The sequence below is a fragment of the Halichoerus grypus genome, chromosome 12 (assembly GCF_964656455.1).
Source record: "Halichoerus grypus chromosome 12, mHalGry1.hap1.1, whole genome shotgun sequence".
NCBI lineage: Eukaryota > Metazoa > Chordata > Mammalia > Carnivora > Phocidae > Halichoerus > Halichoerus grypus.
In genome coordinates, this window is record NC_135723.1 from 52,435,133 (window position 1) to 52,460,826 (window position 25,694).

General features: G+C 36.9%; 1 protein-coding gene across 6 annotated transcripts in view; it reads right to left on the bottom strand.

The window, feature by feature from the left end:
- The window catches only part of TMEM196 (transmembrane protein 196), a 50,829-nt gene extending 26,709 nt beyond the window's left edge, over positions 1-24,120 (bottom strand). For 2 of the 6 annotated variants that reach the window (XM_036113155.2, XM_036113153.2), the window contains exon 1: positions 23,080-24,120. In XM_036113155.2, the coding sequence (XP_035969048.1) occupies positions 23,080-23,226 (147 nt within the window). In that variant the 5' untranslated portion in view covers positions 23,227-24,120. Of the gene's footprint in view, positions 1-23,061 lie in introns of all 6 variants that reach the window. The other 4 variants (XM_036113154.2, XM_036113152.2, XM_036113157.2 and 1 more) reach the window with 3 other exon arrangements.
- Positions 24,121-25,694: the final 1,574 nt, after the last annotated feature.

Genomic DNA, 25,694 nt, shown 5'->3' on the forward strand with positions numbered 1-25,694 from the left:
GACACTTGAATGGAGTATACAGCTAATAAATGGCAGAAGCAGAATTCAAATCCAGATCACTCTGACTCCAAAGTATGTGCACTCTCCCCTGTCTCATCCTGCCTTTCTGACAATGGTATTATTATTCTAAGGAAGAAAGCAGTCACAAAAGACTTCTAATTTTCAGGCTGGAAAGGGAATATCAAAATTCTAAGGATGTTCAAGTCTCCAATATAGAGACAAGAAGAAGAAATGAGTGTACAGTGATAAAGAATATATTTTGTGTAGCTTTAAAGTCAGGCAGAAAGTTAGAGGAGTCTACCAAAATGAGCTAAGGCAAAACTTTTTGGGGAGGTGAGGATAATATTAGTCTTAAATAATTGTATGGAACTATCTGAAAGCAGAAGACTGGACTAAAGTACTGAAATTTAGGACTTAAAATCATGGGTTTGTTTTTGTTTTTGTTTTTGTTTTTTAGAATATGTTAGGCCATGATGAAATGCTTATAACACTATTTTAGCAAAACAGCAGACTACAAAACTATGCACATTTTGTTCTTCTATTGCGCAAATTATTATTTTCATACATGCAAAGCCAGGGCAATAATATGACAATGTAAATAGTGACTTTCTCTGAGTGGTGGGATCACTGGTCATTTTAATGTCATTTTGGCTCTTCTGTATTTTCCCAATTCTTTAAGGTAAACTTTTATAAAATAATAGGATGTTTCATTTCATCTTTCCAGAACTTTGTTGTGATCACATCACATCATGTCGACCTATGGCTTTAGCATTTAGAGGAGTTACTGAACGTAAAAAGATGGGGAAAAAAGCCAACAGAGGCAACTTTCTTAAAAGTGAGGGAGGACCTCCTCATAAAGTATGCATTGGAAAGAGTTCATCAAAATATTTTCCTTGATGGCTTTTAAGTTCCCACCATGTGAATGATTTATTTGAATTAAGTCACAGAATTCCCAAAGGGCATCCATTTAAAATCCATCCTATAACTTGGGTGGGTTCTACACACAAAAAATTAGTATCCATGGGGGAAAAACACCATTTTCCTGCTTTATGTGTATGTGAGAACCCTCTATACTAATCCAGAGCAATGTTAAATGTCCTGGAGAGTCCTGGTTTCAGTGAAAGGGAATGTCAAGGCTTTTTGTGAGTCAGCCTTGTGTTCATTAACAGCTCCTCCAGATTCCTCTCTTCCATTAATCCTCTTTCTTCCAAATAAACAACATTCACAAACAATTCTGCTTACCGAGGCTAAGCTCCATCTGTTGCAGTGGAAACTAGAATGCTAGTGAATCATAAGGTGCCCAACATCAATATTTTATTTGTATTTCTGACTTGACAAGAGTCTTTACACTTTAGGATCAATCTCTTCCATTAAGAGAGGCAGATTTTTCACCTTTAAGTCATTCTGATCCTCAGAAAGTTCTTTCTTTCATTAAGCCTGAAGCCTTTATGCCTGTGATATCCACCCATTGCCCCCCCAACTTATGACAAATACACCATTTAACCCTGTGTTTTCTCTAGGGCAAACATACCCCGGTTTCTCAGCCATCTTCATGATCGTTCTCTCTTAAACGTTCTGTTGCCTTTCTGTCTCTCTCTCTTTTTAGGTTCTACACCCAGCATGGAGCCCAATGCGGGGCTTGAACTCACGTCCCTGAGATCAAGACCTGAGCTGTGATCAAGAGTTGGATGCTTAACTGACTGAGCCATCCAGGCGCCCCACTCTCTCTGTGTCTCTTTAAGGAAAAAAATGCCAGCCATAGAATTGCCTGGTAAGCAAATCGATAAATTGGCAGAGCTTCTTCTTTTAGTCAGATTTCTTTCTAGCAAACTTCCAGCTTATTGATGTTCCTAATCATTATTACGTCTGGCGCATAACATTTGCCCTCCCTACAGGTATCTGTATCTTAGGAGAATTAACACAGATCAGTCGTTACCTATGGAGATTGGCTGTCGGGTGGGAGATACTTTTAAGCATTGGCCCTGTGGTGTTCTTTATCAATTGCAGGCCATTTTGTACTCTTCAGAAAGTACAACAGAGATTAAAATATATTGGGTCTACAATGTTTAGAAATCTATAAACAAACACCATCCATTATCCAATTCCTTTCCTTTACGAGTAGTTCTATAACTTACAGAACCCAACAGAAATGACATCATTCCCTCAGAAATAAAGTGAGGTTTGCTCAATTTGTAACCAAAATACAGCTTCAGAATCTGTGAAGGAGGAACAATCATGTATTATGCCTTTTTAAATATTTGTTTTAAAGATTACAATTTCCTAATGCTCGTTTCCGTGAATAGTGTTTTGTTCCCAAAGGTGTCTGTGAAGGAGTAACTATAGAGGTTGGAACAAGCTGAGGGGAATTAAGGTTAAATGTAATGCGATTTTAAGATTTACTCTGATTTCAGGGGGAAACAGTAAGGAGAACTCTGATTAGATAAAAAGGATATTATGGTTATTTGGGGTTTTAGTACAGAGCTAGGAAGAAGAGGGTTGGCATGATTTTCCTGCTAAATGGCATGAAGAGGAAACACAGGGAAACACAGGGAAAATAATCCCTTTGCCCTGACAAGATAGATAGCATGATGGTTATGCATCAGCTAGCAGAACGAGATTACAAGCAGGACAAAGGTATTTGTGATGGTTTTTCATATGGAACTGCTGGCTACTCTGGAGCATTAGAGGAGTCATATGTAGGCTCCAGGACATTTCTCAGTCTGGGGAAAGGTTAGTTGGTGGGTGCTGTCTACTAGGGTCTGGGATTTAGAATCAGCACTGTTCTTTATGGGCAGAGCTTAAAAGAAAGGGATGGAGTATAACATAACAGTTCGGAGTACAGACTTTGGAGTAAGGAAAACATGGGCTTTAAATTTGGCTATGCCACACAAATTAGTGGCACTTGTACATCTACTTAAACGCTCTGAATCTCAACTTCCCTATCTGTAAGATAGGCAGACTGCTACAAATACCTTAAAACTTATCTTGCAGTGCTATTAAAAGGATTAATGAGATAATGTTTATGATGTACTTGGTATAATTTCTACTACACAAGAAATCAGACATAAGTTACTAATAAAATTATTAAAATTATATAGTATTTTATTTAGTATCTGATGAGTAGAGACCAGTGTCTGAATTCCTGACAGGCATTATAAAAAATATTTTAGATATTCATTCTTTGTTTTTGTTTTTGTTTTTTCCCATTCACAGACTCTTGCCATAGGCCAAAACTGTGTGTATGTTTGCTCATGATCCCTCCTTCATGGAGGTGGGTTGTCCCATATCAAATCCGTATGTACTCACTAATGTATGCACTATTATTTTCTCCAATTTCCAGCCGTGATATGCTGAGCAGCAATTAACAAAATTTGTTAGGCTTATAAGTGGACTACCTTTTAGAAAGTAATTATCAAATGTATTAATTTCTATTTGATGCAAAGGAAGTCTTCTAAGTGTCCCCAATAATACTTGCTGCTGAACGTGCTATTTCAAAGCAAAATGTCATGTCTAAAGTAGGTCCGTGTTCCAAGAGACCAGAGAATAACACAGGATGCTGGTCATCATGAAAGCTTTGTCTATTCTTAGCTCATCCTACAATCATTCTACAGTTCAGTGTGCTCACAGTCAGATGCATGGGAGTCAACAAAAGAGATCCAGCAGGGATACTATACTCACAAAATATGAGTTTCAAATCTGTTTCCCCTCATCCCTCTCTTGTTTCTATCACTCTTACCACTATTTTCTCAAAACTCAGAGGCACTTTTGATCCCCCACTTTTCCGTATCTTTTCCACCAATCCAACTACTGTGTGCCAGGAATTCCACACCCATAGTGAACCTCTTATTTCATTCAGGCCCTCCCCAACCCTCCCTTGGATTATCTAAGAGCTTTCTAGCGAGCCTCTCTGCCTTCTGTTTCTCTAACGTCATTTGAAGTCCATTCTAAGCATGGTTTTTAGTACCTCACTCCTTCATACAATTTTTTTAATGACTCAACAAATGTCTTAGCTTGTCATCAGAGCCTAGATGGATAGTTCCAATCCAGTTTGCAAACTGGTCTTCTGCTGATATCCTACAGCCAAAGTAGACTTAAGAATCCTTGTACATACTCAGTGTATCATCTTTGCTTATATCCACTTTTCTACTTGTAAAATTTTGTTCTTATTCTTACTTATTCTCCAGGGCTCATCTCAAGTTTTCTAACCAGATGTGATTTCATCTTTTTTTCTGATTTCTCATAGTACCTTATGTGCATCTTTTTTTGGACCTTGTTACATTGTGACTCAGTTATTTTCATGTTTATTACCTGTATCACTAGACATTAAGCTCCTTAAGAGATGTTTTTCATATTTATAACTACCACCAAAACCTCCTCCCAAACAGAATACTTAGAATGGTCCCTGGTATACAGGACACACTTATGAAATTGTTGGAATGGAAGAGGAAGGTCTTTAGTCATGGTACGTATCAAGCAAGAGGTTCTCAATAATTGTTTGTTGAATAAAGTAATACATGTAGTTTTTATTCCTACACTTCTGTAAAATTGCTCCTTCCGAGATTATCAACGACACTCTACTGACTATTCTTTTATTTTTGAAATAGTCTCTGCACAGGATTCCATTCCACACTCCTGATTGCCCTCCTTCTTTTCTGTCCTTCACTCCTCAGTCCCTCCTGTTGAGTTCATTTTTTCCTACCCATACTGTCTGCTGGGATTCCTCAAGTGTCAGTTCTCACTCTCTGCTTTTTGCAGCTTTCACTATTACTCCTCTGCCAAAAACTTCTTACAACTAGACCTCAAGTACCGGCCTCTACCTGAACTCAGCAACAGAGTTCCAACTGTGTTTTTCACAAAGATGCCCTCCCCAAATTTCAAACTACACATTTTTATCTTTCTTTATTCACTTCTAAAATATCAGTTATTATATTTGGTGGTAGAAAGCCATTATTTTGGTCTTCAGAATTTATTTACCCATTTTTCTGGCAATCCTACCTCATTTTTCTGCCGAGGAAGTCACTACCCCTCACTCTCAGTCATGTGTTTCCCACCTCCAACAGCCCTGTGAGCCAACTTTAATGAATTAGGATGTTCTGTCCTCCTTGTCACAGTGATTACTTCAGAGATCACCACAAGATACAAGTAAGGCCAATCAGAGGGAATGAGAATAAATTCTAGAAATTTTATTTCATTATTCAGGGAGGCAGACTATCTTTCCCACTGGCCTAGGTATGGTCACGATGTGACCCAAGAATTGCTAGTCAGCCAGAAAAAAATCAGGCACTGAGGTGCCTCACAAAAATGCTTTGCACTTAGAATGTCCTAATCATTCCCTGAAGATATTGAGAAAATATTCTCCTGAAAATACTGTCATCATCCCCCTGAAGATATTATCCTCCTCCAAAACTTCTCACTTCTGGAAATAGCACAGCCAGCCACTGAGTTCTCATTCTTGACATCTGGGACTCCTAACTGACACCTCATTCAAACTCTCATGTATGTCAGTGAACCACACAGTATTCTTTTTGTCTTCAGAGTATAGCTGAAATATATCTGCTTCTGTTCACTCCCATTGCTTCCACTCTATTCCAAACCACTATCATCTCTCATCCGTGTTACAGCAAAAGCTTCCAAATTTGTTCTTTCCATCCTTGCCTTCATCAAACCCACTCTTCTCTGAACTTGTTACTTCCACATTTCAAATCTTTCAATTTTATCCCATTGCCTTTAAGAAAAAACTCAAAATCTTTCCATGGTCTATAAAGTGTTTCATAATCTGCCTTCTTCTACAGCCTCAACCTTCACTGATTTCTCTCTTAACTTCTTGGAACTCGTCTATAAAGTGTTTCATAATCTGCCTTCTTCTACAGCCTCAACCTTCACTGATTTCTCTCTTAACTTCTTGGAACTCATCAAATTCTTTCTCCCTCAAAGACTTGACATGTGATGTTTCCATGGCCTGAAATAGTACTGTTCGTCTCTGACTGGCTATTATTCCTAATTTAAATATTAGCTAAATATTACTTCTTCATAGAAGACGCCCTCTTAACTTTCTGGACTGAGTTCCCATTTTAAGCTCTTTTTTTTCCCCCCATTTTAAGCTCTTATAGTATCCTGTAGCATTATAATTAAATACTTACTTGTATATTTATTTGTTTAATGTTTGTATCCCTACCACAGATTGTGTCTTGAAGGCAGGAACATTATCTTCTTGTTCTTTATAGTATCCCCGGAATATAGCACAAAGTCTATTATAAATTGATGGATGAATATTTATGAATAAATGAATCAAAGAGGCACAACTTGTCTAAACTTAATTTGTTTTCTTGCCCTACAAACCAGCCTCTGTTTTTGTTTTTCTGAGCAGAGTATACTCTCATTCTCTTTAACCAGGGCAGAAAGTCAGCCTTAATTTCCAGTCTCTTCCACTCTCATTTTTCATAGCCTGTTTCCCACCAAGTCTTGTTCAATCTGCCTCCCTAAACTTTCTCACGTATGCCCTTTTTATTTCCATTCCCACTAAAGGGAGCTTCCTTCTGATTCTAAATTTTAACATGAATGATGTACATAATCCCCCCGCTCTAATTCTTCACACTGCTGCCTAGGTGACTATTCCTAAAATACGTGTTGACTCATGTTACTCCTATCCTCAGAACCTTTAAAACATTCTTAGAACCATCCATTTCTTAAAAAGTATGCAGTTCGAATTCCATAGTATACTCTTCAAGTTCCTCACAGGTCAAGTCTACCTTTTTATACTCTCTTCTTTCTGCACATTGTGTGTTCAGAAACCAATGTGCTCTTTACCATTCTCAAGCTCTCTGTGCATCATGTCTCCACTAACCTGGAGTGCCTTTCTTTCCTCCCTTCCCAGTAAGCCCTCACTACTTTATTTTTTCAGACTTGCCACCAAAGGCACATCCTCCATGAAGTCTTCTGTCTCCCTCTTTACTTTCCTTTGTGTATCCACAGGATGTTCATACACTGCATTCTGAATTTAACTATATTTATTTGGATTTAGTAGGAGACAATATAGTTTAGTGATGAGAATGGCTTCTGTACGGTCAAATGGGCTGAGATTGAATCATGGTTTCATCATTTTCAATCTGTGTGACTTTGAGGAAGTTACTTAAAGTATTTGCCACAGTTTTCTCCTTAATTGGATGCATAAGAGAACATACTTCATAGAATTGCTGTAAATAATTAGATAAAATAATTGGGGCAAAGCACTTAGAAGAATTCACGTGCTCAATATCTGTTTCTGTTTGCATACATTTCTGCTACCAGCTAGACAGCCCTCAGATCCAGAGTACAGATAAGTATCTACCTCCAAATTCTCAACAAAGTGCTTCATTTAAAGTAAAACCAGTAACTGTTTGTCAAATTGGTTAGCTGGGAAGTTCTAGAGTCCTGTATATCTTGAGGCTTTGTATTACCACAACTGCCTCAAGAAGATCCTGTTAAAGAAACAACTATTTAGGAAAGCAAAGAAAGGGGAGTGAAATTTATCAGAATTTTTAAAAGGGGGAAATTATGTGAAAATGTTATCAGTAATATTGTAACTGCAACTCTAAACAGGAGAATACACAAAGGAATCTTGTATAAACAAGCTGAAGACTTATAGCAAATGCTAAGTGTTGTTACCAAAGTGCATCTTTTGATGGAATCGTTCTTTGTAGTCCGGGGCTAAGAGGCTATGACCATTCACTATTGAGAAAAATCTGTACTTTAGAACAGAACCCTTAGGCTCCCATTCAGTCTTCCTTTGTCGTTTAACTACATTAGGCAAATCAACTGAATTCTCTGGGGCTTAATCTTTAAAGGGAGGGAGTTGGACTGGATGGGATTCCTGAGTTCCTCCCTGCTCTGACACTCTGATCACTAATCTAAATGGCCCTGTTTTCTCCCCCACTCATTTTTACCAGACATTTCTCCAATATTTATGAGGTATTTCTTGAGTTTACCATGACACTATCACAGCTCTCCGACACTGCATATGTCATTTGTAGTGAAATGATATTCTCCATTCCCTTCACCACCACTATACTAATACTAATACTAATACTAATACTAATACTAATACTAATACTAATACTAGTATCACATGATTATGGAATTAAAAGAAGCAATCCATGTGAAAGTGCTCTGCCTTGCTATGGTACGTGGTGGGTGCCGATAAAAGTTTATATTCTCCCTCTAATTGGAAAAAATTTTTTTTTAAAGATTTTATTTATTTATTTGAAAGAGAGAGACACAAGCAGGGGGAGCAGCAGGCTCCCCGCTGAGCAAGGAGCCCAAAGGGAACTCAATCCCAGAACCCTGGGATCATGACCTGAGCTGAAGGCAGATACTTAATGTGACTGAGCCACCTAGGCTCCCTGGAAAATTTTTTCTTAAACATCAAGATCCTGTAAAAATATTAAGTTTATCTGTGAAGCCTTTTCAACCCCTCCATGTACTCTTAGTCAGAACCTAACAAAATATATTCAGATCTATTATAACACTGATGCACTGATCATATTCTATGATAATTATTCACTACATATCTGTCATTCCAAAAGGTTCTGAACTCCTAGTCAGGTGTTATATATTTTTATTCTTTAAAACTTAAGCACTAACAGGACCTCACACGAAAATGATACCTGAAATCCTCTTAATGAAAAGTCACCCACAGACTTGGATTTCACCATTTAAACAAGAAAGATTGAAAGGCTTACGTCATGGGGGCAGGTAACTTGGGTGTCCGTTTTGGGAAATGCCACTGGAACACTTAGCAGATTCTGCTGTCTCTACCAGCCAACTAAGCCAATTTAGCCTGCCAGTTCACTAATAACTCAAATTGTCTTAAAGGCTTCCCTCATCCATCTTAGGTAAACAAAGCATGAAGGTTTTCCTGACCAGCTAATTACTTCTTTTCATAAGAAAAATGTAGCTAGATGCGAGAAATTAGAAGTCTAACACAAGCCAAAGATTTGAGTCACATAGAGAACTTTGCATTTTCTCGTAGTTACATTAAAAAAGAAAAAGTTGAAAAATTTAATAATATATTTTATTCAACTCAATATATTCAAGTTATTACCATTTCTCCAAGGAATCAACATTAAAAATTTGAAATATTTTACAGTCCTTTTTTCCATACTCAGTCCTTGAAATCCAAGTGTGTATTTTATACTTACAGCACATCTCAAGTTAGACTGGCTACATTTAAAGTGCTCAACAGATATATGTGGCTAATGGCTACTCTATTTGTATAAATCTAGATGATACCTAGTTCTAATTAAGGTCATAAACCAGAGAAAAAAATCTTTTTTTTTTTAAGAGAGAGAGTGTGTATGTGAGCAGAGGGGCTCGATCCCAGGACCCCAAGATCATGACCTGAGCCAAAGTCAGAAATTCCCAACTGGGGGGAGACCCTTAAAATTTGTTAAAATCGGGGCGCCTGGGTGGCTCAGTCATTAAACGTGTCTGCCTTCGGCTCAGGTCATGATCCCAGGGTCCTGGGTTCGAGCCCCGCATCGGGCTCCCTGCTCGGCGGGAAGCCTGCTTCTCCCTCTCCCACTCCCCCTGCTTGTGTTCCCTCTCTCGCTGTGTCTCTCTCTGTCAAATAAATAACTAAAATCTTTTAAAAAAATTTTGTTAAAATCCTTGTATCCTCATGATAGTTTAGCAGTGCCAATAATTGGAGATCATTCCTGTTCAGTGTGAGGCAGTAACCAAATTAACTGCATTTTCCTTTTGGTTGAGTGTTTATCTTAAGGATTACTTAGTATTTTGAGGCATCCGTGAGAACTGTGTTAGACTAAGAATTAGATGACTTGCCCCATTGTCCTGGGTCTGTAGCTAGCCAGCAGTGCTAACTCTCCGAGCTTTAGTTCACTTATCTGTAAAAGGATTAATTTGGAATAAATTATTTCTATGTTTCCATCCAGCTTATATTGTGTGACTTAATTATAATTCTCAACTGACAGGGAGAGGAAACATTTTAATGGTGTTCTCTTCTTTACCCTCAGCTATGATAGACCTCAGATAAAATAGAAAACACAAAAGCCATCAGAGACTTCTCTCACCGTTTGCCATTAAGCGTGACAAACTGCATCTTCAGTCATACTCATCTCGCTTTCTTTTTTTTAATATACAAAAATAAAATTTATCAACACAAAACCTGCACTTCATCTCTAAATTCAGTCACCCTTCATCTACTCAAAGACTTTCTCCTTCCTTTCTACTCCATTATTCACCTCAGCAAGGAAAATTGTTCCAAAATCTCCCTTAAAGACAAAAACCTTCCTTGACTCCAAATCTTTTTACATCAATTACTCTGTCTACACACACCCTTCACCACCACGATACTTCTGGCTTCCATATTCTTACTTCCCATTCTTTCTTCAGCAGACTTCGTACTGGAGTATATGCCCATTACTTCAACCGCTTTTGCTAAGGTCAGCAGTGACTTCCGTGTTACAATCCTCATCTTACACGGGAGCTCTCTCCTTTGGACTTCTCTGACACCATACTCTCCTGGTTTTCCACACATTTCTCTGGTCACAACTTCTCAGTCTCTCTTTTCTACCTGCTCATCAATATCCAATTTCTGAATAATTAAAGGCTTTGTTTTGGGTGGTTTCAATCAGTAACATGGCTTTAAAAATACCTTTAAATGTGCTTAATGTATTGATAGACTACTCCCATGTTTAGATTTCTAGCACAGTCCTGTGTTCTGGACTGTAGACCCATCTAATAGTCCCCAGCATGTCTCCAATCTCACAGGTAACTCTAACTTAGCAGGTAACAGATAAATTCTTGATCTCTCCCCACCTTACACAATTGTATCCTACAGAGACACACAGATGCACCAACACATACACATTCACATAGAATTTTTCCTTTTCTAATCATCTAATTCTCAAAAGAATACATGGGATCCTGTCAGTTGCTCAGTCTCTAGATCTGAGACTCGTTCTTAATACTTTAGTCAACAATGGCATCTAATCAGACACAAAGTCTTGTCAATGCTATATCTCAAATATCTGTGCTTCTTCTTTGTTTATTTTATTCTCTCACTCATCCATGTAACCATAATACCATACATGCCAGTGGCCTCCTAGCTAGATTTGTGGCTTCTAGTCTGATTCCAATATATTTTATAAATTGCCGCCCCAAGTGAGCTTCTTTAAATGCCAGTATAATCTTGTCACTTTTCTACTTAAAACCTATTAGTTTTAATAGGCTCCTGTTATAATTAAGGGGAAATCAAAACACTAGCTTGTATATAAAGCCTTAAGTGATTTTTGCCCCTCCATTTGCCTCTCCACCTCACTGAGGGCCTTCTATCTCCTCCTGCTCATTTGCCATAATCCAGTCACCCTGGCCTTCTTTCAGATTTTCAAACACATCAAACCTTTCTTATCTGAGGGTCTTTATCCATGCTATTCCCTCCAGTTTGAACAGTATTTTTCTCCTGCTTCATCTGGATAATGCCTCAACATCCTTCAGAAAATATTGCTTCCTTAGTGATGTTTTTGCTGATTTTGCCATTATTAATAAGTTATATTCTTCATAAGCCTACATTTCTCCTGTTTAAGATGTCACAACCTATAATTGTTAATCTGTGCATTATTTGTTCATTGTCTATATATATATATATTTTTTTTAAATTAAGCTTCAGAAGATCAGGGATCATGATTATTTTATTCATAGCTAGATCCTCAAAACCTAACTCAGACTGTAAGATGCTGTAGCAGTAGAATCAATATATGTTGACTAAATCTTATAGGAAAGAGAACGAAGGAGAATGAGCATCTGGTTCATGAGAATTGGAATAGGAACCTGACTATTCTGATTTACTTTAGCGCTTTCTTCACACTACATTGTCATTCCTCTTCTTGACTCATCCCAACCCAGCGCAGACCATGTTGCTCAGGCCCAATAAGTGTCTTTACCATTGATCTCAACATTGATTTGGCCCCATCTCCATAAGCCTAACCCCTAGGGGTCCCAGGCCCTGAGCTGTGCTATCCCACAACCCAGATCCCTGGGATTTCTCTGCCTTTATTAGATTTATAGATCTCAATGGCCTCTGCTTTCCTCTCCCAATTCTTTTGCATTTTTAGCATAGTGTTCATCTTTAAAAGAAGTCACTTTTCCACTTTCCTATTTATATTTCTTTCTTTTCTTAGTCCATGGAAAACCCTGCTAATTATGCAGTGTTATTTTTTCCCTTAAGCTAGAACTAATTTCTTATTTTCCACCCCAAAACAGAGAACTGAAAAAAGCAAGGCACATAGATCCATATTTCTTCCACTCCAGAAAACGTTGAAATTTTCAATATTTCAAAAATTCAACTGGAAAAGAGTAAATGTACATTTTTTATCAATAGAGCCATGACCTCTCACAAATATGATTACCTTCAGAATAAAAAAACTACCAAGAGGAGAAGATGTATAACAGATAGGCTGCTGTGATAAGCATCAGGCCATCTTGGTGGCTTAGCAGATAGCATGGGATAAGAAGCAACCACAGTGAATAAAGAAATCAAACCAAAAACACTCAAGGGAGAGATGGAAAGAAAAACACCACAGTGGTAAATAGGGATGCACAGCAGGTAGTGAAAGAAACCTTTTTCAGAGACTGTAAAGCAAATGAATGAAACCAACAATCCTAAGAATGAATTTCAGAAGAAATCATCAAACATAGCATGTAGCTGATTGGCATGTTAAACTCTTCTAAATGAATCCAAGTCCAAAAACCTCAGAAACTTCCCACTACCCCAGGACCCAAATCCTTCAGTGTATAGAAAAAAATCAGCCTTGATTCTCAGAATGCCATTCCTTCACATCTCCCTTTCAGTGTTCGTGGAATGCAATCTTTCTTGTATTTAGTGCATTATGCATTTTGTCCTATTCCAATTCTGCTTTGTGATAGTTTTTCTTTTTAAAAAAATAATCTGTTGATTATTTTGAGTATGCTGAGTAAATAAGGCTTTTTAATGTTAGGGTTGTTTCTGCTCCAAAAGTAGCAAGGGAAATTATAACTAAACTTGTGAATTTTTGGTAAGAGGGACTTTGAATTTGCAGTATATTTAAATGTCAATTGTCCAAATAATTTTTATGTATAGTCATTACTCACGTTGATCTTTAGAATGAGACAAAATAAAACTATCTCATAGAATATAGCAACAAAATCAGAAGTCTGTCTCCTGAGCCCAAATTTTTGGCCAATTTTTAGCCAGTTACAATAAATAAATAAATTTTAAAATTCAAACTAATATAAAAATTTAAGATAATGATTATTTCTGGAGGGAAGTAAAAGAGGATGCAATCAATATTGAACACCCAACTATGGAAATATTGTCAATAACATTCTGTTTATTAAGGCAACTTAAACTTTATATATATATATGTATATATACATATAATACCGGGCCTCTGTATGATCTATTTCATGATAATAATTTAGTAAGTATTTATATATAGCTTAAGGTAATATTACATTAATGTGGGTTATCCCAATTTGCATTATTTTTGTTTACATTTGTATGTTTAAGAATTCTTTTCTCTTTTGAACAAAATTAATGTAGATGCTGTAATATATTTGGACAACACTCAAATATAACATCCACAACTTGATACATGTAGAAAATACAACAAAGTTTATAATGTAGAAGACGGATTTGGTGAGGATGAAACAAACAAAAAATTCCCTTGGGTACGTGCCAGCTTTGAGTCTATGATTTGTGACCTGTTCTCACAGAATTGAAAACAGGCAGGGACTCCAGGGGACTAGAGGGTAGAAGTTATGCTCTTCCCAAGAATTGTCAACACCATAGAAGAATGTCCATCCAACACGCCTGGCAGTTTCTGAAAGCCAGCCAGTAATGGAAATAAGCTGCATCTCACAGAGGATCACAACATTGTGAACTTGTACCCAAATCAGGGTGCTGGCAGCCTAAATGCAGCATACATTGCAGATCAGTGACAATTATCAACTTCCTTCTTTGAATTTCTTATCTTTTCATCTCTCCTGCATATGCATATGAGCAAATGCATGTGCGTATGTACACACATACACACATGCACACATTCTTTTTTCAGGTGCTTTAGATCACTAAATCCTAAATCCTTTAGGTTCTCATCCCTTAAGTGAAGAAACTCATCTGCTGAGATAAATGGTACAACAAAGCAGTTGAAATTCTTAGGCGATGCGGTATATTCTAAATATAAGCTGCCATTGTTACTATTATTAATGTCATTATTATCATTATTATTTTAATTCCTCAGAGTAAATGATATACGAAAATAGTTGGTGGGAAACAAGTAGAAGGAACTAGGAATTCCAACAGCCCAGCCAAAAATAATGATAAAATCAAATACACATCTCCATTTGGTAGAGCAAACAAAAATTGTACCTCTTTATCCCAATATTGACCTAGAAAAAATATTCCTAGGACCCTGGGACATGCACACTAAATCCCAACTAACTATTAATGTTCAAAATTGGTTATGAAAAGTACATGTTTTCTAAGAGAGGGTATATGATTTAACTGTTACCAAGCATTGAGTCCAAGATCAATTTCATCAATGGCTTTACAGGAAGCTCCCCCTCGGAAATATAAAAATAAAATGTCTATTAATACACAAATAGAAACCACATGCAGAAAACTGATTTTCCAGAAATACAGCACTAGCATGTAGTCATTGTTGTGGGCTAGTCATAGTATTAAACACTTAATATGTATCAAGCCCTTTATATAAGTATTACTTTTAATTTTTTGAACTCCATGAGATAGATAGTAGTATTTCTATTTTACAGATAAGTTAGCTGTTTGCTCAGGGAAGTAATGTAACTCACTCAAACTTAACTACCAAATGCTAGAGATAGAATTTGAACCCAAGTCTTAATACCTTCAAAATCTATTTTAATTTCTTAATGTCATGCTGATATCTCCAGTTAAATAAATGAACTCTTATTTTTATATGTCAGGCAGCTTTAAGAATAATTCAACACAAGGAAATTATGATCTTATAAATGCACCATCAACAAGAAAGTCACTTGAAATGGGGTTAGATTTGTGATGGTAGATTTATACTTCCCTCAAGTCCCAAGATTTCCCTCAAGTCTTTCTTTTGAAACAGGACACACATCTTGGAATCGAGGGCTGGTGTTTTGCCTTGAAATTGAGCAGCAATGCCTAGCCCAACTGCCTTGGCCTCATGATCAAGTTCTACCCAGCAGAGTTCACCAAAATCAAGGGCAGACTAGTCTTACTCTTTTAGGACCTTTTAAAGCTGGTCTCATTGTATTTAGATGAATTAGATCTTCACTTGCCAGTTATTACTATGAACATATCTTTGCTATAACAAGTCCAGTCTCCTCAATACTCCACAAATTCTCCATTTTATTGTTCCTTCCACGACTTTATAGCTCTGCTTAGCACATCTTCTTCTCTCTCTGCCTACTGGAAAGCTGCCCAATCTCCAAGGCCTGGATAAAGATCTCCCTCCACACAGGAGTCAACCCTGATCCCTCACTGTTAACTCCCATTTTGAACTATGTTTAAATATGTTGTTTTATGTCTTCCTGACTTGCTCTCATAATATTTAATGATCATTTGAGATGCATAATTTCGTTTTACTTTTTAAGGCTAAAGCCTAAGCTCTAAAGGTAGGAACAATTTAGTCTACTATTTCACACTCTTCTGGGAATATAGAGGTTGTGCTTGTTGATCAGTTGACTATGCCAGTCTCTTCTGGGAAATAGATACAAACAGTGATGGGGATTGATCTTTATGCCATTTTGCCTAACTCATATATTCAGGGGTGGAAGCAAATAATGAGGTCAGACGTCAGTGAATGACTTTTTCATGACAATTTCCCATGTTCCACAGAATGCAATAGAAAAAGTACAGATTTTAAAATAAGATTGTCAGCTTTAAATACTAACTCAGCTGATTAAATAACAGTAGGTTCTAGGTAAGCCCTTTTCCCTAAATTTTATAAAATACTACATTCTTTATAGAGTTGTTAAAACTGGAAATAATAATGTATATAAAAACATCTGGAGCACAGTTAAGTAATAATAAATCATATCTTGTATTATTTTTACAGGACAAATAGCTCAAGACACCCTATCTTCCAAGGTGGTCTTCTTAACCACTCATATTTTCTTTTTTGTCTTGACCACATAATTTTGTCCAGTATTTAATAATAGATCTTGAACTAATGGAACTTAGAATTTTTTCTCAGGAGTCTTGATACTGATGCTAAAAACCATGAGCATCAATTAATGTTACAAGAATCATTGTTGAAATCTAGATATTTCATTGATGCACCTATTAATAATACAACATGTAATAAACATTGCTTCAAAACTACTTGGGTAGTTCAAGCAAAACTATACAAGTCTCCAAGATATTAAATATCTTTATTAGAAATATTAATTTGTACTTTCATTTTGACTAACGACAAGAACTCATATAGTTTAAATGTTTTCAAGGACTTTGTTTTGTGGCATAAATAGTGGTTCCTATATCCCCACTGTTTGACTTGCCTAACTTAGGTAATTGTCTAATTTGTCTGATTATTGAATATTTTTACGTGTCTTATAGCAGCAGCTGTTTCCCCATTCAGTTTTAAGCTGAATATTTTACATGACCTCTCCAATGTAGATATTTTGGTACATTTTTGTAGTTGCTAATAGATATACATGCACTAAATGAAAAGCTAACGACACATACTATAAAAAGAAAAAGATGAGTTAAATTAGAGTTGATTGAGGGTGTTGGAGAAATGTTGAGAACAAGTTTAGTACTAGTGTGGTCTAGGTCCCAGGCAGTCATGACAGCATGAGGGCGGTAAAGGAAAGAAGCAACGAATGCTCACTGAACACTTACTTTGTGCCAGGCTTGGTACTGATGGTAACCCATGAAACTGATACTGGTATTCCTCTCTTTGACTTCATGAAGAAACATAGGTGATCCAGTACCACAGTTATATGGAGTGAGATATATGAATCCAATCTCTCATTCAATTTGAATAAAGTATTTTTGGATTAGATCTGCATTCATGAGAACTGCACAGTTTCCTATATCACAGAGGAAAGTAGTCATACAATTTCTTCTCTCTTTCTCTCCTAGAAATATGCTGAATGAGAGTCTTTATATACTACCATCCATTTATTCTGGAATTATCCACTTGGCATGTTGAAATAAACATCTATCTGCAGAGTGACCACCTGGTGATTTTACTAAATTACTAAGACAGTAAAGTCAAATATGTTTTAAGACTCTGAGCTTAGTTATTTATATATATATATATATGTGTGTGTATATATATATATATATAAATGCCATTTAAATGAATAAGATTATATATATATATATATATATATATATATATATATATATAGTGGCGTAGTAAAATGAAATTTTGTTTACTTCACAAGTAAATGATCCAACATCATTTGGGCATAAAACTGTTGGGGTTTTCCCGCCTTCAGTGGGTGTACACACATATTCACCAAAATCTATTCTAGTTTTTATAGAATTTTGAAGACAAACATTTCAGTTTGGGTGGCTGGGCTATGCTTCCCATCTCCCAATAGAATTAAATATTATCTGAGGGCTAAGTGAATATACAAAAAGTTAAATTTCTTGGCCATATTTGAAGCATATATTGGATGATCTGGTTAATAATCATGTCAATAGTTAAAGCCAACTTGAGTGTTTTAAGCAAAATCATCCAAATAAAAGGATTTGACTTTATTCAGATCATGTTTCTATCAAGAAAATTATCAACAACTGGGTGACCAAGGCAATTATTATCAATTATTCCCTAATATTTCTATGCCAAAGTCTTCAAGATCAGTTATACCCTTGAATAAGAGCCAAAATCCTGAGACAGAATTTGTCATAGGCTCTAGGTAGAAATTCAAACACATGTCACTTATATGTGGATGAAATATAGACTAAAACAAAATATCTTATCAGATAATGGCAAAAGTGACCATTTTTCTTCTATCATAGCATTACCAATCAATACCAGAAATAGACATTTTATTTGTGTTTCTTTGGCACACAATATGGTTCCTTGAATAATAATTACACTTCCTAGTAGTTTGGCTTGTCTAACTGATTTAATTGCCAAGTATCTAATAGCCCTAACCCTAGTAGATAAAAGTGGCACTGGAGAATAACAGTATGAATCAGATAAGAGATTCTTCATGTGGGCTCTACAGAGTCCACAAATGGGCTTTATTATATCCAAAAACTTAAAATTGATCTATATGTTCAAATGATACTATTCCTATGTGGCGAAATATCTATGAGATTACACACTAAATTTGTAATTGTGGCTAATTTTGATGAAGTGGTAGAGAACTTCAGCTTTGATTCTTTTTTTAACCCTTTGAAATGAGAATTTATGCTTGAATTACTTATATGACTAAAACTAATCCTAAAATTGGTTATAAATGTATGTTTATAATTTTTATGAGGATGGGGCAATGATTTCCTCTCATGCTAGGAAATATGAATCCTTTAAGTTATATATTTTGAATCTGGAGAAAAGTGATATATCATCTGATTAGAGACATACTAGCTTCAAATTTTATACATTTGAAGTAACTTCAAATGTTTGAGAGGTTTCTTTGACCTTGTTTCATTTGTTATCCCTTAAATGAATTGGACTAGATTTAATTATTAAAAATAATACTTTGAGGCAGCTCTCAATTATATATAGCACCTCTTTATATTGCTATAGTACGGATCAGAAGGTACAGTAGATGAATTTCAACACAAACCTACAATTGGCTGGGTTGTTGCCATGGTGAATCGGGAGTCCACATAACAGGTAGCCTTGATTATGCTATAAATTTCACTCACCTAAAGTATCAGATTTACTAAGTGGAGAAAGTTATAATATACAAATCAAGTATTGTCTAGAAAAATTAGCAATAAAAATCATTCAAACTTGGTATGATTTAGATAAAATTTTTTTGAAGACTGTGTTTACATGTGGGGTAAATAAGGCTTAGAAAAGTTCCTTTTAGGGGCACCTGGGTGGCTCAGTCAGTTAAGTCTGTCTTCAGCTCAGGTCATGATCCCAGAGTCCTGGGATCGAGTCCTGCCCTGGGCTCCTTGCTCAGCAGGGAGCCTGTTTCTCCCTCTGCCTGCCGCTCCCCCCTGCTTGTGTGCTCTCTCTCACTCTTTGACAAATAAATCAATAAAATCTTAAAAAAGAGAGAATTTCTTTTTAATACATTTAATTTATAGAATAATTATCAGATATAGGTGGATGGAATTTGGTATGGTATATATCAGATACAACTTAGCACCAGATGTTGTTCTGGACACAACCATCTGAATCTCTATATTTCTAAGTGCCAATCTAGAACAACAAAAAATAAATCCTCTTGGAACCATGAATCTGTGTACTACTAAATACAGTCAATTTCCATTAGAGATGATGCACTGGAGATGGAGAAAAGTGACTATCACATAGCAACTTGGAAACAGCCCTATTTAACTCCGTCAATAAATCTTACACATCAATTATATTTTACATGACTGTCTTTCCAAAACAGTTTACCCAATGGTTCTCTCATTGTTATCTAGCAGTAATATCTTCTTTTAGACTTTCAACAGGTGACTCTATCAGCTATAACAAGTGAATAAGAAGAAGCTAAAATCCTATAAGGCATTTACAGCTTTCTTTCTCTATGAAATTATAGTGAAATTTTTTTTTCCTGCTAATTGCCCATACTAATCACAGAAAGCACCCTTGCCTGATTATGAAATAGTGACTGGAAATATAAGTATCCATCCCATGGATTTTTAAGCTCTTTATTTTATTTTACTATTTTATTTTTAAGCCACATTTAAAAAAATGTGTGTATTTGGGTTCAAAGATCAAAATAGTTGCCTGAATTCTTAGTGCACTTGACCTAGATAAAAAGCTTATGATGTCAGAATCCATACATAAAAAGTAATACCTTCATAGTACAGTTTTATTTGACTTCTAAAATTTAATGAAAAGATCTTGTAATAATGACAATAATGTATTGGAAAAAACTTCATGGCACCGATCAAAACACACCCTGATTATAGACTGTGGTTATCGTGACAGGTTAATTATAAAATCCCATCTAGTGTTCATAAATAATATAGATTTTTAAATTCATAAAATACCAAAGAGAGTGATAATTTTCGATCTAGCTTTCCTCTGCATCTCCTTGAATCTCTTTGGGAAGTAAGAATTGGTGGTATTATTATTATTATTATTATTATTAAAAATATGAGGAAATAAATCTATTGCTTTCAGCTGGCACACAGCCTCCCGTGGTCTGGCCCCAGCCACTCTTTCCATCCTTATCTTCCCCTCACACATCAGCCCCAGAAAAATAGAAGAGCCTATTCCACCTGGAACATAACCCATACCATCTCAGTTTGTGCCTTCATCCATGCTGCCTGAAAGGCTCTCATTTCTCATGCCCTTCACTGCCAGTCTGCGCACCCAGTATTAGTGGCTTGCATTTATTCAATGTTTACTACACACCATGCATTTACTAAGAGCATTATTTCATTTGTGCCTTTTAACAACCCTATTTTACAGAATATGAGAAACTTTGGTAGTCATCCAGATAGTAAATGACAGATCTGGGATCTGCACCCAGGTAGACTTCAGATTTCACTCTGCGATGCATTACTTAACACTGTGATACATAAATTACAAGTCCCAGTAAACTGTCAAGATCGAGAGAAAACAATTGTGCTCCCATGGATATTTCACTGACCTCCCCAAATTCTCTCCCCTTCATCTGCCCCTGTATCTTTCTAAGGTCAAACTTTAATTTCTCACCCCTGATAAAGTTAGTGATGTACTCCTCTCATTTCCTCTGCTAGGTATTCTGATTCATCTTAATGGTCTTTGTGTTAAAAAGTAAAATGCACATGGTAAGCCCTCTATTGATACTGGTTAAGTGAATTCATCATTGACAGATATAAGAGATAATTCAGACTATATCACAAATGACCTCTGAGAAACAATTTAAAAAATCAATTTAGCAAGTCTATAATGTAATAAGTAGTGATCAAAACTGAGTATTTCTTCACAAATTTGATTTTTTTAACTTCACTTTATGAAAGTGATCAAAAAGTGACCCGTTTGGGCCTCCTAGTTTCAAATCCATTCATTCAATTACATGCATTCTTTTAAAATTTTTATTGAATCAGATGACAGAATTCAAAACTATTGTTTGAGGATCCTAGCTGAATTTTGGTTACTCTAAAGAACCAGTTGAAAATGGAACTAATTCTTTATGATAATGACTATACATATTATTCTTTTACTTGCTTTTTATTGAGCTGATTCAAAAATTTATTTTTTTTTTGTACAAATACATATGTTGACTCATTTAGATAATGGTAAATAGTCTGGGAAGAAAAAAAATAATTATTTTTCTTATGCGATACCAAGCAAATGTAACCACTTTTTTAATTCTTGAAAATAAAATGGATACTTTAATACTATTTAGAGACAACCTATGTTTATTCACCCAATTTCTCACATTTAAGAGGGGAAGTGATTTGAAGAGTATTTGAGTCTTCTCCCTTGTAAGCCATCAAAAGGTCACTTTTTCTCCCCTTTGTTTTAAATGTTGGTATTCTATTTCATTTTGACAATTGTCTGATAGAAGTTTTAAAGTCTATTTCTGTTTAAATAATAATAATAATATATAAGATATAAAATAACCAAATTTAAGGTTTACCTTTAGCCTTTCATATTTAAATTTAAAGTGTATATTGATAAAAAATTACATAATCAATAAAAAGGTAATTATTTGCAGGTTGATAGTAACTTATTGAATTCAGAACAAGGATTCTTAGGAAAAAGTCAGTGTGGAAATTGAGTACCATTTTTACTTTTCCTTTTAACTTCTGCAATTTAAAAGCATTTGCCTCATTTTGAAAAATTAAAATATAAAAACCATTTTTCCAAAGCACAATTGTACCACTTTTTAAAATACTAGAACTTCCCTCAAAAATGACTTACTTCAAAAGGATTTTTCTTAAACCCATAGTCATTTTTCCCCCTCAGTGACTCAAAGCACAAATAACCAAACCATGATTGTTAATTACACCTATTGATCATCAGTGACAGAACAGCATCTTATTAAATTATCTTGGAAACTGGAATCAAGCTAGAAACCAAGAAGGATGTAGAAGTTATATAACTTAAAGGAGAAGAAAAAATTATTTTCACAATTAGGTCCACACTAGGAATAGTGCAGTTATTTTATTGATCATTGGTGGAAGGAGTGGGTCTCTGAGGCTTTCCTGGAGATTCACCCAAAGCAAACAAGAAGGTCATTGGGTCTGACATCTGACCTAGAGGAAATTATGACCTTTCTCTGAGCATTAGGTACTATTTAAGCTGAGTTATTCTCCAATTAGAATGTTGTTACATATCATACCATTCATTGTTTAACTTATTGCCTAGAATTTACAAAAGAGTTTTTAGATGTGAAGTATCAGAAAGCTAGCAAAGAAAGATTAAGAGCAATGTTTTCTGGGATAAAATACTCCTTTTACACTCACACATTTCTTTTTGTTATATCAGTGCTGCCTTTACTGTACCTTGGACCCTGTTGCCCAGAAATAAATGCATAAATCTACCCTTGCTTGTTCCTGATACAAGAAAATGATGTAACACTTTCATTTTGATTTTCCTTGTAAAAGAAACAGGCTAAGTGAGTCTGCCCTTGACAGGTGTGACTCCCTAATCAGCACCACTAAGCAGCCTTATGCAGCTTCAGCTAGTGGAAACTCCCCTCCCCCACCCCCAACTTTAAACAAAGCCATTTAATTTGGTCTTAGGCCAAGGTAAGAGGGGGGAAAAACAATTAGTAAATAAAAGGACAACATAAAGAGGCAGAGTCTGCCAACAAGAACCTACATGCAAGCCAGAGGAGATTTATGATTTTCTCCCCCAGGGAGGGAGTGACTAACGCACGCACACTGACCATCACCGTAAAGAGGTAAAGAGAGAGTGAAATGGCTCAACGTACACACACCCCGCTCCATACCGGGGACGAGTCTCCGAGCTGCGGCTTGTGCTCTCGGAGGGCCAGGCTGAAGCTGACCGCCCCCACGGCCACGCTGGACACCCCCAGCCCTATCTCCAGCACAGAGAGCACCAAGAGGCTCCCAATAATCTGGCCGCTGGTGCACATCCTTCCTCGGTCATCATTCCTTCCAGATCAGAGAGGGAAACCAACCATCCACCTTCTTCCTTCCACTATCTTCCTTACCCCTTCCGCCCCCTACCAGACCCCAAAACTTTTCTTTCTTCACCAGCGAAGCATTATCCACAAGGACTCGATTTCCAGAACCGGAGACCCTCTTCCCGGACCGGGCCAGAGGCCGACTCGCTCCACCCCCTGGCACGTTCAGACAGGAATCGTAGGATTTTCCTGGGTTTGGTGGTCGGAGTCCAGGAGAGGAGAGTGCACCAGTAGAAGGGCTTTCAAGAAGGAGCCAGAAACCTGGAGGAGCCGGGAGCAATGATGAGCCCCGCTCGCGAGGCGCTGTCCAGAGTTCTGCCGCGTCCCAAGTCTCCGCAGGAAACCTGCTCCCTTCTAACCTCCCAGACCCTTCAGGCTCCCCTTTCTTTCCTTGCGGAGGAGATGAACCTTGTTTCCCGGAGATCCAAAGCGGAACTGCTCAGAGCTTCTCTCTCTCTCTTTCTCCCTCCCGTCTCCTCTCCTTTGTTTTCGTGGTAACACAAAGTGCTTCTGCGAGTCCTTCGGTCCCCAGGCTGAGCGGGCGGATATATTCAGTACCACGCTCCTCGCAGTTGCTGTGTCGCCAGAAAAAGCGACCTTGTCTGATGGCCTTTTTCCGTCTGGGTTTCTTCTCCCTCGTCGTCGTCCTCTTCCTCCCCCTCTCTCTTGGTCTGATTCTCTTTCATTTCAGTGACCTCATTGGGATTTGAGAGGTTGATGGAGGAAGGAAAAGCCTGATATGTTTGTGGGTCTACTCTTGGCTGGCTCCTGATCGGCCACGCCTCGGGACCCTGACCACAGTGATCCAAAGGATCCCTACCTCCGCATCTCCCCTACTAGCTCCCTTCTGGGCTTTTATCCAGATGGAAGGGGAGGGATGCCTACGTCAACGTGGGGCTCATTTTGTGTAAAACTTTCTTCTGCGTGTACACGGGGTAGGGTGGGGGCACACTGGGCAAAAAAGACAGAAAGAGCAGAGCGGTGGAGAAAGGCCAGACTCCTAAATTCACTAGGACTCCTAAGGACTCTCACCCAGGAACACCTCTTTCTAAAGAGCTTAGACTCAAGCCTGTTCATAAGGAGCGCCAACTCTCCATTGTCACGACCTGTCCCTTGCGGGTCGGTGGCGGGATGGTGTAGAGACACAATTGGCCCGACAGTCTGTGGGGATACTGGTGGCTGTTCCTCTCCAGCCGGCAGACCCTTGCTCTTACCCAGTAGAAATGCCACACTTTGGGGATGCATCACCAGACTGAGCACGACTGGGACCGTGTGTTCTCATTCAAATTCAAGAAATGTATACATTTAAGTATTTCATTGGAAAGGGCATTATTAAAAACAAAAATCTGGCTCATTGAACAATTGACAGTCATTCAGAATCATTAGGGCAGGAGCCAACCCTAGCTTGGGTGTTTTTGTGTTGTAGTCTGATGCACATGGGGCTCTAGAAGTCTAGGAATTGCTGTGTCTGGACCCCATTTTCATGTCTCTGATTTTACCTCATGAAAAATCATAGGGTAGTTTATCAGGGAGATTCAGGAAGCAGGGAGATGAGAAGGTGTTTTGGGGTATGAGCCATCTTTCTCAAAAACTGGGTTTCACAGTTGGAGATAGATTGAAGGAAAATAGAAGAAAGGACGATTGAGTTAGGAAACATTACACAAAACCAGAACATCTTGACCTCTGAATACATGCAGACTAGTGCAATGTAGGCATCTCTCTGATTAGAAGTTTCTTTTTTTTAAAGCCCTAATGCCGAGATCACTAAAGCTGAGTGATATGCAATCTAAAGCATAAGCACCAATTTCAGTTTTCTTAAATTTGGCTCAGGGCTTGTTTAATAGTTTACATTCAATTCTACACTATAATTTACTTTCTTTATGATATATTTATACTCTACATTTAAAAAAACTTGAGTCTTCTCTTCCCTTAAAAATATAAAAGCAGGAAGAATTATAACTTATCAGGCCTTAAAGAGTCCTCAGTTATTGTGAAATTTGGGGAACAATTCAAACATTTATGTTGACTAATTAGTGAATTCATTTTCCACATCTTGAAAGCTCAGTGTGCCAAATAGCCAATTGTTAGAATCCTTCAAACATTTTTTGGTTTTAATAAAGCACAGTTTATTTTATTTAAATCTTGTAGAAGTCATCTAAATGATCCAATTTATATGTAGAAATAATGAAGTATCTAGGTTGCCTAACTTTGGTTTGTCTTCAGTCACTGCTTTTCCTTTTTTTTTTTTTTTTAATTCTTCTCCATTTGAAAGAGAATAACAAGCTACAGTAATTATTAAAATACATTGGTTAATGCAGACATTTGGAAGGAGTGTAACTTACAGGAAGGGAAATTAATTTTATAGAAGACATACAGGTAGTGTTAACAATAGATGGATTTCAAAGAGAGAAAGAAAT